This window comes from Ascaphus truei, chromosome 14, assembly GCF_040206685.1.
Source record: "Ascaphus truei isolate aAscTru1 chromosome 14, aAscTru1.hap1, whole genome shotgun sequence".
NCBI classification, from domain to species: Eukaryota; Metazoa; Chordata; class Amphibia; order Anura; family Ascaphidae; genus Ascaphus; species Ascaphus truei.
The window spans coordinates 33,009,517-33,022,708 of NC_134496.1; the positions used below are offsets into that span (position 1 = coordinate 33,009,517).

The window sequence follows — 13,192 nt, forward strand, 5'->3', positions numbered from 1 at the left end:
AACTGTCCCTGTGGTATATTGTGGATTCACCTAGGATAGTGGTGATTTCATGCCAAAGGATAATTATTTGCATCAACTGGTTTATGGTACGTTTGGTGTGTACTTCATTCCCCTCAATCAGTTTAACCAAATCCAAAAAATCTATTGAGGATTGGTAATTCTTAGAGGTGAAGTGTAGACCCGTCGAGTTACCATTGATGTACTCAATGAATTCTTCCAGTTGATGTACCGTACCATCCCACACAAATAACACATGGTCTATATAACTACGCCAGAGCATCAGGTTCGCACCGAAGGAGTTGTTGGAAAATATATGGTCCAGCTCCCACATACCCATAAATATGTTTGCATAACACAGTGCGAACCTGGTGCCCATCACCTGGTGCCATAGGTTTGTAACCAGAATTCCCCCTCAAAGCAGAAATAGTTGTGCTCAAAGATGAATCTAATTGCGTCTATCAGAAATTAGACAAGTTCTTTCAATATTTCTGGAACCTGTTCTAATACTCTTTATCGCTTTAAGTCCCAGCTGATGTTTAATAATGGTGTACAGTGACGTCACATGTTACCAGTTAATGCTTTTTATTGTGTCTAGAACATGAATCGTCTCTCAAATATGAGGGCATATTAGAGACATATTTCTGCCAAAAAATAATCTATGTATTGTGAAAGGTTGGAGGTTAATGATTGAATCCCAGAGATTATAAATAAGCCTGGGTGTTTATGAAAGGATTTATAAATCTTTGGTGTGAAGTATAACACTGGGATCCTTGGATCCTTCATATGCAAAAATTTCAAACGCCTTTGAAGTTAATATTTTGCTATCTGTACCACCCTTATGTAGGATTTTGCTTCATTTTGCAATATGTACTGCCATCTTTTAGCAGTATCTCTGCTTCATTAATATAATATGAACGATCCATAATGGCAATTCCTCCCCCTTTATCTGCCATCTTGATCACTATCTCTGTATTTGTCTCAAGATTTTTCATACACTTCCTCTCTTCTTTAGTCATATTATTAGTCTTTCTTTTAAAGTCGGCACCTGTTTCTTACAAATCCTCAATTACCATCTTAGCAAAGCTATCTATAAAGTTACCCCTACAAAACCTTGGATCAAATGTAGACGGTACTTTGAACGGTGAGTGTGGAACTTCCTCTTATGGTATTAGAGTATCGTTCACTACCATTCTTCCTCCATTCATCATGGACCCGCTGATGGCATCTATGAGAAACAAAATGTTTAAACTGAGTTTTCTGACAAAATTATGCTCATCTACAGTACATAGATGTCAAAGGTGTTAGGACCCTTAGTGGGTGCAAATGTCAACCCTTTAGTATCGCCATCTCTCTCTGTTTCATTCACATTATATTTATTAATATTAAAAATACAATTTTTTAATATTATACCTCTTGGAACTGCTTCTTTCTTTAATGTCCCTCCTCTTTTTCCTCTGAATCTTCTTATCTTTTCCTTACCACTGATTTATTCCCTCCCCCCCCCCCCCACTCTCTATACTCCTGGGGTCCTCACTTTCTCTGTCCCACATGTTGTCCCTCTCCCCCTTCCATCTTTAAAAAGGCGAAAAGTGTCTTCTAATGGGGCACTGGGCGGAATGTTGTCTTTTCTCCCAAGGTTTCTGCTATCTGTAGTTAGTTCTATGATTCTTGGGAGTATGAATACCATTGAAATGCTCATCTCTGCCTCTAGATCTGAAATGGTCATACAATCTAGAATCATTTGCAGATCTTTCCCTGTGATGTCTTCTGTCATACTCATTTCTAGTTTTAAAAGATACCTGTGGATTTCGACTTTTTTAGAACTAATGAAAATTTCTAATTGGTCCTCGTCCGTATCTCTCCTGAGAATGTGACGAATGTCTTCTCTTATTTTTTAAAAGGGTCTGTATTTTGACAAAACTTACCATCATTAGCATTAATCACAGAACATTTGCACTTCCTATGATTATATCACATAATCCTTTTTAGCACAAAATAATTTCTTCTGTTTAGTTAGAATAACTCCTTTATCTGTTTTCTCTAGTTTTTCCCTTATTTTTCCTCTAAGACCTTGAACTCTTCCAATTCTTTGAAAGGTTCAAGTTGCCCTTTTACTGTTGTTTGATAATATCTCCATCAAGTCTTCGAGGAGACTATGTTCTATGTGTAATTAAGAGCAACGTGAGTTCAAAAGAACATTTGTCAAGAGTTTTGTTCCATTCTTGTAGGAATGTTTCATTCTCCTGATCAAATGTTAGCACTTTCAGTATCCTCAAACCTCTCTGGACCCATTTCTATTCAATGTATTTTTTCAGTGGGACTGTGTCCCATCATAGCTGGGTATCTGATATAAACAATTTATTTCATTTGAAAAACTGGGTCTCTAAATTTTCATGGTCAACTTCTATGGAAATAGGGTCTGATTCATCAGAGAAAAGGTCACTGTTTGTGTACTTCTGTGTGTTCTGTTTTTAAACAAAGAAAAACTCATACTTGAAATGCTTAGTGAGCTGCTAGTTTGTGTAAGGCAAGAAAGTCCAGATGGCTTCTGGGGCTCAATTAGAGTTAATGATCAGTGCAAATATATTTTGAGATACTGAAAGAGGTAGTCCTTTCCAAATCACAAAATGAAAGCTTGATTGTAATGGGGAGTTAGTTTATGGACTAATAATTTGGAGATAGCATTGGACCTGAAACTCTCTCTGAGAGTAAACTCCATATATATATATATATATATATATATATATATATATATATATATATAAACAGAAAAAGAGAGAGCACACGCCCCATAGCATAACACTGTATATTTATTGTAAAAAGGGGAAGGGAAGAAGGGGAGGGATAGGAATCGCACTCACAAGATAAAAATAATTAAAAGGCAGTTTGTGAATATATATCACCACCATCCGGTTCTGTACAGCGGAATAGCTCTGTGGACTCCTTCAGGACTGCCAGTCAAAATCGCTGCTAACCGGATACCAGGGACGCCGTTTGCCGTCTATTTGCTGTCCAGAAATCAGCTCTCCACTCCGAATGGCCGCTGTAAAGTTCCCACGCTAGGTTTGGCCTCGTGCGTGTGCGCAGCGTCGTCGTGACGTAATCGCGCTCTCAGTATCCCTGACACGTTCCGTCACCACCGGGCGACTTTCTCAAAGGGCTGATGATTCATGGGATGAAGTCCTGCCCCTTTATAGTCAGTCCATTGCTTAGCAACCAGTAACAGGGTGATTGTTAACCCGTAATATGCTGATAGGGTGGTACTCATAGACACATATACTTTAAATGACTGACTATATAAAAAAAAGGCAGATCAAGGACAATTATATGAAACAATAAACACATAATGCGGGAAGGATCTAAAAAACATAATACTTGTATATATAAAGAACATACTTAAAGCTCAAATTCATTATTAATACAAAAAATATATATTCACAAACTGCCTTTTAATTATTTTTATCTTGTGAGTGCGATTCCTATCCCTCCCCTTCTTCCCTTCCCCTTTTTACAATAAACATACAGTGTTATGCTATGGGGCGTGAGCTCTCTCTCTTTTTCTATTTCTAGATATCCGTGGAGGTGGTTAAAGGAGGAGCAGCCGAAAACCCCCTTGTTTACATCCAATACCTCCTATTATGGACTAACTATTGAAGGACTGGTTGGACTTTATTTATTAATATATTTTTTCTTTTCAAGCACTTTTTGCACTTTTTTATTTTTTATATATATTTTTTATGGTTGTGGTGTGTTGTATAGTTTAATAGATAATAACGTTATATGTTATATGTCATTTAATATTGCACATTTTACTCGTATATACACCTATAGTACTATATACACTTCTAATTCATAATTACAGTCACTATAGTTCATTCACTAATATCCCATCACAGTACTACTCTGGCGCCACATTTTTTGCTCGACAAACCTATACATTTGCTCGCCCCGGGCGAGTGGCTTTAACCCCCGGGCGAGTAAATATTGGCCCAAGCAGCACACGTTTGGTACTAGGTGGCGAGTAGATTTTTTTGTGTGGTGAGTAGATTTTTTGGTGATTTGTCAACCACTGTATATATATACTGTATATATATATATATGACAAGATACATACAGCGCAACTCCCAACAATAATCCGAAACAGTAATTAATACAAATACTCTACCTAGCCAATTCAATTATAAACGAGAGGTATTAACCCTTTAAATACTGACTGACCCTGTTAAATCTGCTGCCACTTAGGTCCACGGCTCCACAGTTGCCGATAGTTAATGTACAAGAAAGAATGACCTAGGCGCAAAAAGACCAGGGAGAGAGAGAAAAAAAGAGAAAAAGAACCATCATAGGGTAGTGTGTCCAATTATCAGAATAACAATTTGATGAGATATGCACTTACAGTAAGTTTGATCAGTGTCAGCTTTTTATCCACTCTGGGATCAGGAGCTCAGCTTGGTGATTTCTTATATTTCTTCCAGGAACTCTCTGTACTGTACTTCCAAATGACTGTTTTCACAGTGCTTCACAGCAGTCGCGGTGTACCTGTATGCATGGATTACGTCTTGCAGACGGATTCCATACAGGGATAAGGTTGGGGGGGAAAAGGGAGAACAATATAGTGTACAACCTTTTATTTAAAAATTGGTAAAGAACCTAAATAAGTATTCAACTCACACTTTGTGAGTTGTAAAAAAGCATTTGAGAGTTTCACATATGAGTCTCTCATACTCAGTGGTGGATTGACGCCGGCTTAGAGTACAGCAAACTCACGCAGTCACTTCAGCGTCACGTGACCTCTGGTCTCGCGAGATCTTCTCTCCGTTGCTGAAACTCACTGCTCCGGCTCCGTGATGGAATATCAGCTTGTCAGCTCGTCTCTCTCTCTCTGCTTGTGAACCGCCCTACGCGTTTCTCCAATGTGGCTTCGTCAATCCCCCTTAAGCAAACCAATCAAACCAATCCCCCTTAATCAAATCAAGGTTTAAACCGAGGATTGTATATCAAATTTTATATTTATTCAAATCAAATTCATACTTTTTTGAACATTATCTTTCATCCTCTCATTTCCTCCTCCCAACTCTTCCCCCCTTCCCCTCCCCACCCTCCCCCTCCCTTTTCCCTTGAAGGAATATGTGTTATATAAGATGAAAGATATAGATAATATATATTTATGTTATAAACATCAAATAATAATAAAGATAAAATTAATGTTTGAAACAATCTTTCACTTTTCCTTGGATCAATTGGGAATCCATCAGATATGTTTTTTTTAGAGAGATTATACATTTTTCTTTAGAGAAATTACACTCTTTTTTTGCATTTACACTCAATACAATGGTAGAGTATATTTGCATATGTAATTTCATTTGATTATTCAAACTAGGGGAAAGTAATATCTACTCATTTTTGTATTGTTTGTGTATAGTGTTGATGAATTGCACGGCTCAATTTATGTTTGCAAATCCTTCTATCTTTAAATCCTTATTGTGTTTGAAATGCCAAAGACGACAGATACAGACACTCTTTGCTTTTGAGTCTGATTTACGCAAAATATGGCGTATGATGGCTAAAGTGACTCATTCAATCATAAAATTCAAGTAGAGCTTTTGGAATAGAAATATCCTAGGGGTTGCTTTGTTAAGTTCTCTAATTATTTCATGTGCTGGAGGGCAATAATCCTCAAATTTCAAGGAAGAAAGAATACAAATTCAACAAATGTAACCACTTCATTTTTTTTTATAGTACTGTGATTCTGCGACTATTTTGCAACCTGTTTGTCTTTTAAATGTTCATAAATGTGTTATGCTAATTTGTTTGTGTTTCAGTGGGCGTGGGAACCGGTATCTGATTGGTTGAGCCTGCTCTGACAGTGCGCAACCAATTCACTTCCGGGTTCGTGTTACACTTAAATACACTGAGCTGAGGGTTACATGAATAGGGACCTTGACAAAGCGCTTGCAGCGCAAAACATGTTGGCCCATTTTTGCCCCTGTTTAAGGTCAAATAAACTAATTTTGGAGTTACCCTCCCTAACTCATTGTTGTTTTGGTGGTGCGAAGCAAACTTCACGTTCTAGTTTGTGTAAGGAAATTGCAACAGATTCGGCACAAATTTCAGCAATCTACCAATTTAAAAAGGCAAAGAAATTATCCAATTACATAATAACATACAATAGAGTAAAATTAAACTCTAGTAGATTGCAATAACGGTGAAAATATGAATGTCCGAATAAAAGTCCTGCTGGCAGAAAAACTCATGGATTATCCAGATCCTTCAATCAATTGATGAAACAAATAGTCCTTCTTGGCGCTCGTCTTGGGTGTGCTCGGACATATAATATGTGACTCTAGAAACATGAAAAGACAGTGTATGATACACAATAGCGCAGTGCTAGCAAACAGTGTTGTTCACATATATGGTGAAAGGTGACAAGTAAATATAAAGCGCTCACATGTATAAACGAAATGACTGTTATTAATTAGTGCAGCATCACAAGTTTAGTGAAATGACGTGAATGACAAATGAAGCATCCCAATAGCCTGCACTCATTGCTACTATCCCACACTCACAGTCACTCCTACCAACTATTGTGGTCAAGCACTGCCGTCTACCACACTTATTCCCTCACCTGCTGTCTCAGTAAGTCTAATAGAACAAGAATAACACAAGGCACTGCAGATTTTCTAATGAGCCAAAAAAAACTAAGCAGGCCATCCTTCAACACAAGAGCACCGGTAATTATGTATGTTTATTGATTGTGTGGTGTGCATCAGATATCCCTTTTTCTCATAGTCTCTGTAAGTCTCCCAACATACCACTTAGATTGTAAGCACTTTGGGGCAGGGATTTCCTTTCCTATTGTCTGATTTTGCTGCGCTTATTGTATTATTATAATTCCATGTACTGTATTCTTTGTGAAGCACTGAGTACACTTTTGGCGCTATATAAATAAAGATACACTCACGCTTTGGATTTACTAGAACACTTGCAGATACGTCTTCCCATTTTGGGGGGCTTAGTATTACATACACATACACATACACACCATGCTTTTTTTTTATAGAACAAAAAGGTGAGGAGTACTGATGCGAGGCTGGGACGAGGGGAGGGGGGATTATTCTTGGACGTGCGCAATAATATGTGCATTTATTCACATTTCAAAATAGTTTCAAATCTGTTATTTTTTAAAATAATAATTATTACATTCTGATTGTCTTATAAAACATATACAAATTAGTTTTTTAGATTATCATAATAATGCCCTATAACATGTTCCTGAAAAAATCAATTTACGTATGTATGTACAGTATATATTATACATACATACACACAAATATACGTTTCAGTGTCTAGGATCATTTAGCAAAGTCTCCGGTCTGCAAACCTGGGGGGGGCGGGGGGGGGAGAGCAGAAACAGCATCAAATTTATTAGTGAAACCAGACATGTATTTCTGTGATAAATCTGGGACATTAAATGTGTTTTAGTTGAAAAGCTGCATTGGTTAACTCCTTCACTGCCAGAACCACAATAAACACCCCCAACCCCTACAATTTTGTTCTGCTTCCCTGGCCCTCTGGGGTGTTCGTCTGTGTGTATTCGGTGGATGTACATATTTTTACAACGCTGCCTCTGTAATACTGACCCACGGTAATTCCCCGCAGCACTGTCTGGCCTCAGCCTGCGCACACCAGGGGTTTCTCCGCTGGGTTTATTTGGAGTTTGAGAGCGGATAATGTGGGTTCAGAGGCTGTCACAATGTTTGGAGAGCCCCAGGGATGATTTGACATCTCTTTAGCCGATCGCAAGCATCATGATCAGCTGTGTTCTGCAATGTGCTAATAACCTTCAGGGTGTTAGCGGACATACAGTATGTATGTCTTTATATAGCGCCAAAAGTGTACTCTGCGCTTCACAAAGTACAGGGAATTATAATACAATAAGCGCAGCAAAATCAGACAATAGGAAAGGAAATCCCTGCCCAAAGAGCTTACAATCTAAGTAGTATGACGGAAGACTTACAGAGACAGCAGGTGAGGGAATAAGTGCTGTAGATGGCAGTGCTTGGCCACGATGGGTGGTAGGAGTGACTGTGGGACTATAGCCATGAGTGCAGGCTGTTGGGATGCTTCATTTGCGAGGTAAGTTTTAAGGTTGGTCAGTATTAAATTAGATGGGTTAACATCATTAGGAGGGGAAAAGGTAGCAGGGAGGCGTGGGTGAGAGCAGGTGTGAATATAGCTGGGACCAGGATTAGGAGAGATATCCCCAAAAGCAGGAATGAGAGAGGGTGTGAAAAGAGGATTGGGGGGGGATTGGGGGTGCTTTTTATTGAGGGGTAAAGAAGTTGTTAGCAAAGAGGTGTATAATTAATGGTGCAGTGTATGGGCACAGGCGGAGGGGAAGAGGGATGAAGAAATGTGGATAGGAAGGGAGTGGGGAATTGGAGAGAAATACATTGTTTACAAATGTGTGAGGAAACAGTACACAGAAAAAGCAATAGGGAGGGAGTGAGATGCAGGAGGATAGACTTCCCAGTTATTGGAGGATAGGAAGAGTACAGATTATCGAAGCATTTAGAAAGTCAAGTTCTCACAGTTGCAGAGTTGTTGTTGTTGTTGAAGTGCAGAGTCCAGTTCTGGTAATCTACACCTCCAATTCTAACTCCAATATTAACTCCATAAACACTTCATATGTAATACTTAAAGCTGCAGTTCAGGCAATATCCTGCATGTGTGTTTTTTTTTTAATAAATCAGTTCTGTAGTAAGAAAAAATACTTTTAGCATTTTCTGTTTTAAAAACAACAACTTTGAAAGACCAATTTTCTTGTATTCTATTTTAACAAGCATGCTTGTTCCTATAGCAACGATTTACATTCCCCATATTTAAAGATGTCGCCAAACTTTGCCGATTAATAGACGGAGAACGAATTAACCGGCAGCTATGCAGTTTTTTTAGGTAAGTAGAGATTGCCCAGATAAAACTATTGAAGTTAAAAAAAAACCTTAAAAAAAAAAAAAAAAACGGGAGCCTGAACTGCAGCTTTAAGATTTTACACAGCCATATGGCACAGCCAAAATAGACTCACTTAAATAATTTAAACAGATTCACTTGACTAATAATTAAGGGATGGGTTTGCCTATTCAGCTAAGAGAGACATACCAAGGAAATGTTAATTAGATATAAGTTGCAAATGGGGTTAAATTGATAGAAGTATTCAGCTCAGACAACATACCAAGGAGATGGTAGCATGTCACCGCGTTGTGTTCACCAACAGGCAACGTGTTGCAGTCTAGGTAACAACTTACAGAAAAGATTGTAGATGCCTGCGGGGTCTTACATCTGATGCAGAACTTTAGATTTATGCCACTTCATGGAATATTTGGGGGGGCAAATAAAAGGGAAAAACCTGGTGCACAGAGACGCAGAATGTGATACATCTTATTATAATCTGTGCACCATGTAACTTCCCCCTAATTCCTCCTACTGACTCTCTCCAAGGTGCAAACTGGGACAGAGACGCAGAATGTGATACATCTCATTATAATCTGTGCACCATGTAACTTCCCCCTAACTCCTCCTACTGACTCTCTCCAAGGTGCAAACTGGGACAGAGACGCAGAATGTGATACATCTCATTATAATCTGTGCCCCATGTAACTTCCCCCTAATTCCTCCTACTGACTCTCTCCAAGGTGCAAACTGGGACAGAGACGCAGAATGTGATACATCTCATTATAATCTGTGCACCATGTAACTTCCCCCTAACTCCTCCTACTGACTCTCTCCAAGGTGCAAGCCGGGGGAGGCAGGGCAAAGTTGAAGAAAAAAGCTTTGATACATAGGGGCAGGTTAAAATGTTACGATTTTGCTCCAAAATCGCCTTGATACAGAGAGCCCTTTAGAGCGCAGCGTTCTGGATTCTTACATCATTGACTGATGAGAGGCTCAGCTGAACCCAACCCCCAGTGTTGAGTGACAGCACTCCCGAGAGGTGCACCACGCACTCCCTCCATTCCAGCACACATAAAAAGGCAGCGCAGATCTGGCTTTAAAGTGGCCACACGGTGGAGCCTTCCACGAGCCTCTTTCTATTCCTCTCACCGTACTCCTTTTAACCCCTCGGAGAACAGAACCCATTAAACAATCCAAGCAAGAAATAAATAAATAAAACAAGCATGCCGGGGTGTGTATAAGAAGCTGAGTGTTTATATCCCACATACCAGTGTCCTGTGAGCCCATCTCTGGAGAACAGATGGCTTTCCCCAGCTTTAGTCTCAACTGCAGTGACAGCAGCAGTGTCACCTGCAGGAGCAGCAGCCACCAGTATGGGACAGGAGAGCAGGCAAACTTGTCCCCCACAGGCCACCTGCTCGTAGCTGTGTTCCTGGGAGTCATCGGGGCTTTGGGTTTTCTCAATAACCTGCTGGTGCTCGTCCTCTTCTGCCAGTACAAAGTTCTGCGCTCTCCCATTAACCTTCTCCTAATGAACATCTCCATGAGTGACCTGATGGTGTGCATCGTGGGGACCCCATTCAGCTTCGCGGCCAGCACGCGGGGACACTGGCTCATAGGGGAGGCTGGCTGCATCTGGTATGGATTCATCAACACACTCTTTGGTGAGTCTCAGTCTTTAACCTCTTCACTGCAGGAGGGGCTGCAATGCATGACAGAGTGATATCATAACATGCAGAGCAATATAATAACATCCAGAGCAATGTAATAGCATGGAGAGCGTTATAATAACACACATAGAGATATAATAGTTGGTAGAGTTATATAATAACGTGCGGAGCAATATAATAACATGCAGAGCCATATAATAACAAGCAGAGCGTTCTAATAACACAGAGATATAATAACAGGCAGAGCAATATAACATCTAGAGCGATGTGATATAACACACAGAGATATAACATACAGAGAGATATAATAATAACATGCAGATAAATACAATAACAAGCAGAGTGATATAATAACACACAGATTGATATGACATGGAAGAACAGCTTCTGTTTGCTTTCTGGGGATGCCGTCTCCGATTCCATGAGGAAAATGATAAACTTAGCTCTTCCACTTCAGGAAGAACTCTGGTTTTTAGCCTCCTGGCTGAATATTTGAATGTTGGAGTCTTTCTGTGTGATCAGTGACAAAGTGTAACATGTAATCAGAGAATCACAATTCCGCAGCTGGTCCCCATGTGGCTTTCACATTCAATTCATTATCCTGTGCAGCTGGTAGGACATGAGGGGACACTGGAGGCAGTGACAAAGGATGTCATACACCGAGAACAAGGGAAGTTTTATATTCGCCAAAGTGTTTCCCACTTGGATAACTTTATCTACACTAAAATGGAGCAGAGATGTGCAAACTGCTTTCATGTAAAATGTGTTTCTGTAGTTGGGATAGGAGGAATCTTTACTGGATTTCTCAGTGTTATTTCTGTTTTTATTATACCGTATGCTATACACATTGTGTCCTGTAATAGTACATCCCAGAACGTCCTGTTGTCTCAAAGGATCATTTATCAGGATCGCTCAGAACTGACCCATACACTAAAGTAATCAGACTCGTACTGTAACTGCACTTATTATTTATATACCTGCTCCCTATAACTCCTCATACTGCTCCCTATAACTCATCCTACTGCTCCATATAACCGCTCCCTATAACTCCACCTATTACTCAATATAACTGCTCCCTAAACTCCTATTGCTTCATATAACCACACTTTATAACTCCTCCTATTGCACCATGTAGCCGCTTCCTAAAAATCCTCCTATTACTCCATATAACTTCTCCCTAAACTCCTTCATGTAATCACTCTTTATAACTCCTCCTTTTACTCCATATAACCCTTCCATAGAACTACTCATATAACTGCCCACTATACCCCCTTTGAGTGCTTCATGTAACGGCTCTCTATAACTCCTCATATTGCTTTATATCACAGCTTCTTACAACTCCTCCTATTATCCCATATACCTGCTCCCTATAACTCCTCTGATTGCTTCATATAACCGCTCCTTATAAGTCTTTCTATTACTCCTTACAGTATAACCGACCTTATAATGCATTCTATTACTCCATGTAACCTCTACCTATAACCCCTCCCTATAATGGCTCCTATAATCCCATATACCTGCTCCCTATATCTCCTCTGATTTCTCCATATTACTGCTCCCTATAACTCATTCTATTACTCCATGTACCTCCACCTATAACTCCATATAACAACTCTCTATAATTCACCCTATTGTTTTTATAACTGCTTATATAAGTCCTCTTATTATCCCATATAACTGCTTCCTAAAACTCCTTCTATCCATAAAACCTCTCCCTATAACTCCTATTTCTCCATAAAGTCGCTCCCTATAACACCTTCCATTGCTCCCTTTGTCCCATTCCCTTAACAAGTATATATGTCCCATTCCCTAATCCCATGTCCCTGTCTTTGTCTCAGGGACGGTGTCGCTGGTGTCCCTGGCCGTCCTGTCCTATGAGCGATACTGCACTATGATGGGGAGCACCGAGGCAGACGTGACAAACTTCAGGAAGGCCTGGCTGGGAATCCTGCTCTCCTGGGTCTACTGCCTGCTCTGGACCCTGCCGCCCCTCTTTGGGTGGAGCAGCTACCGCCTAGAGGGTCCCGGCACCACCTGCTCGGTAAACTGGCACTCGCGGGATGCCAATAACACGTCTTACATCGTGTGCCTCTTCATCTTCTGTCTGGTCCTCCCTTTCACCGTCATCATGTACTGCTACGGGAAGCTACTCGTCGCCATTAAGCAGGTAGGACCAATTAATACAAATAATGATGGGCGCCAGGAAATTTTATAGTATTAACAAGTGCAATGCTCTTCCTACAAAATGTACTTCACCAAACATTTAACTGGTGGCAAATAATACGGTTACTCTGTGCTTCTTTCCCTGGTAGCACTCACTCCTACCCTAGGGAGGTAATTAGGCTTCTTTAGGCTTTATCCCCTTGGTAATTCTCACTCCTACAGTACACTGGGGAGTTACTCATACTTGTGTCCCTTAGTATTGGTTAGATTGGTAATCTCCTGTGTAGAATCATTAGTAGAGATAGGTGACCCCGCCCAAATCCGTTTACCAGATTTTCTCGAATTTGCCATTCAAAATCCATTCCGTGGTGTAAAATCCGCAAATTGTTACCGTTTCAGTCGGCACG

The 13,192-nt window shown here is 40.0% G+C and overlaps 1 protein-coding gene and 1 long non-coding RNA gene across 4 annotated transcripts in view; one reads left to right on the top strand and one right to left on the bottom strand.

Moving 5' to 3' along the window:
* Positions 1-5,122: 5,122 nt before the first annotated feature.
* LOC142465913 (uncharacterized) lies at positions 5,123-11,257 on the bottom strand. The gene is made up of 3 exons (XR_012788007.1): positions 10,982-11,257; positions 10,221-10,654; positions 5,123-6,343 (listed from the first exon to the last, which is right to left on the bottom strand). It is a non-coding gene; the product is annotated as an uncharacterized LOC142465913 (long non-coding RNA).
* LOC142465912 (opsin-3-like) overlaps positions 9,882-13,192 on the top strand; it is a 51,397-nt gene continuing 48,086 nt past the window's right edge. Inside the window, exons 1-2 of one of the 3 annotated variants that reach the window (XM_075570351.1) lie at positions 9,882-10,616; positions 12,461-12,789. In XM_075570351.1, coding sequence (XP_075426466.1) covers positions 10,253-10,616; positions 12,461-12,789 — 693 coding nt within the window. In that variant the 5' untranslated portion in view covers positions 9,882-10,252. The remainder of the gene's footprint in view (positions 10,617-12,460; positions 12,790-13,192) is intronic. The other 2 variants (XM_075570349.1, XM_075570348.1) reach the window with 2 other exon arrangements.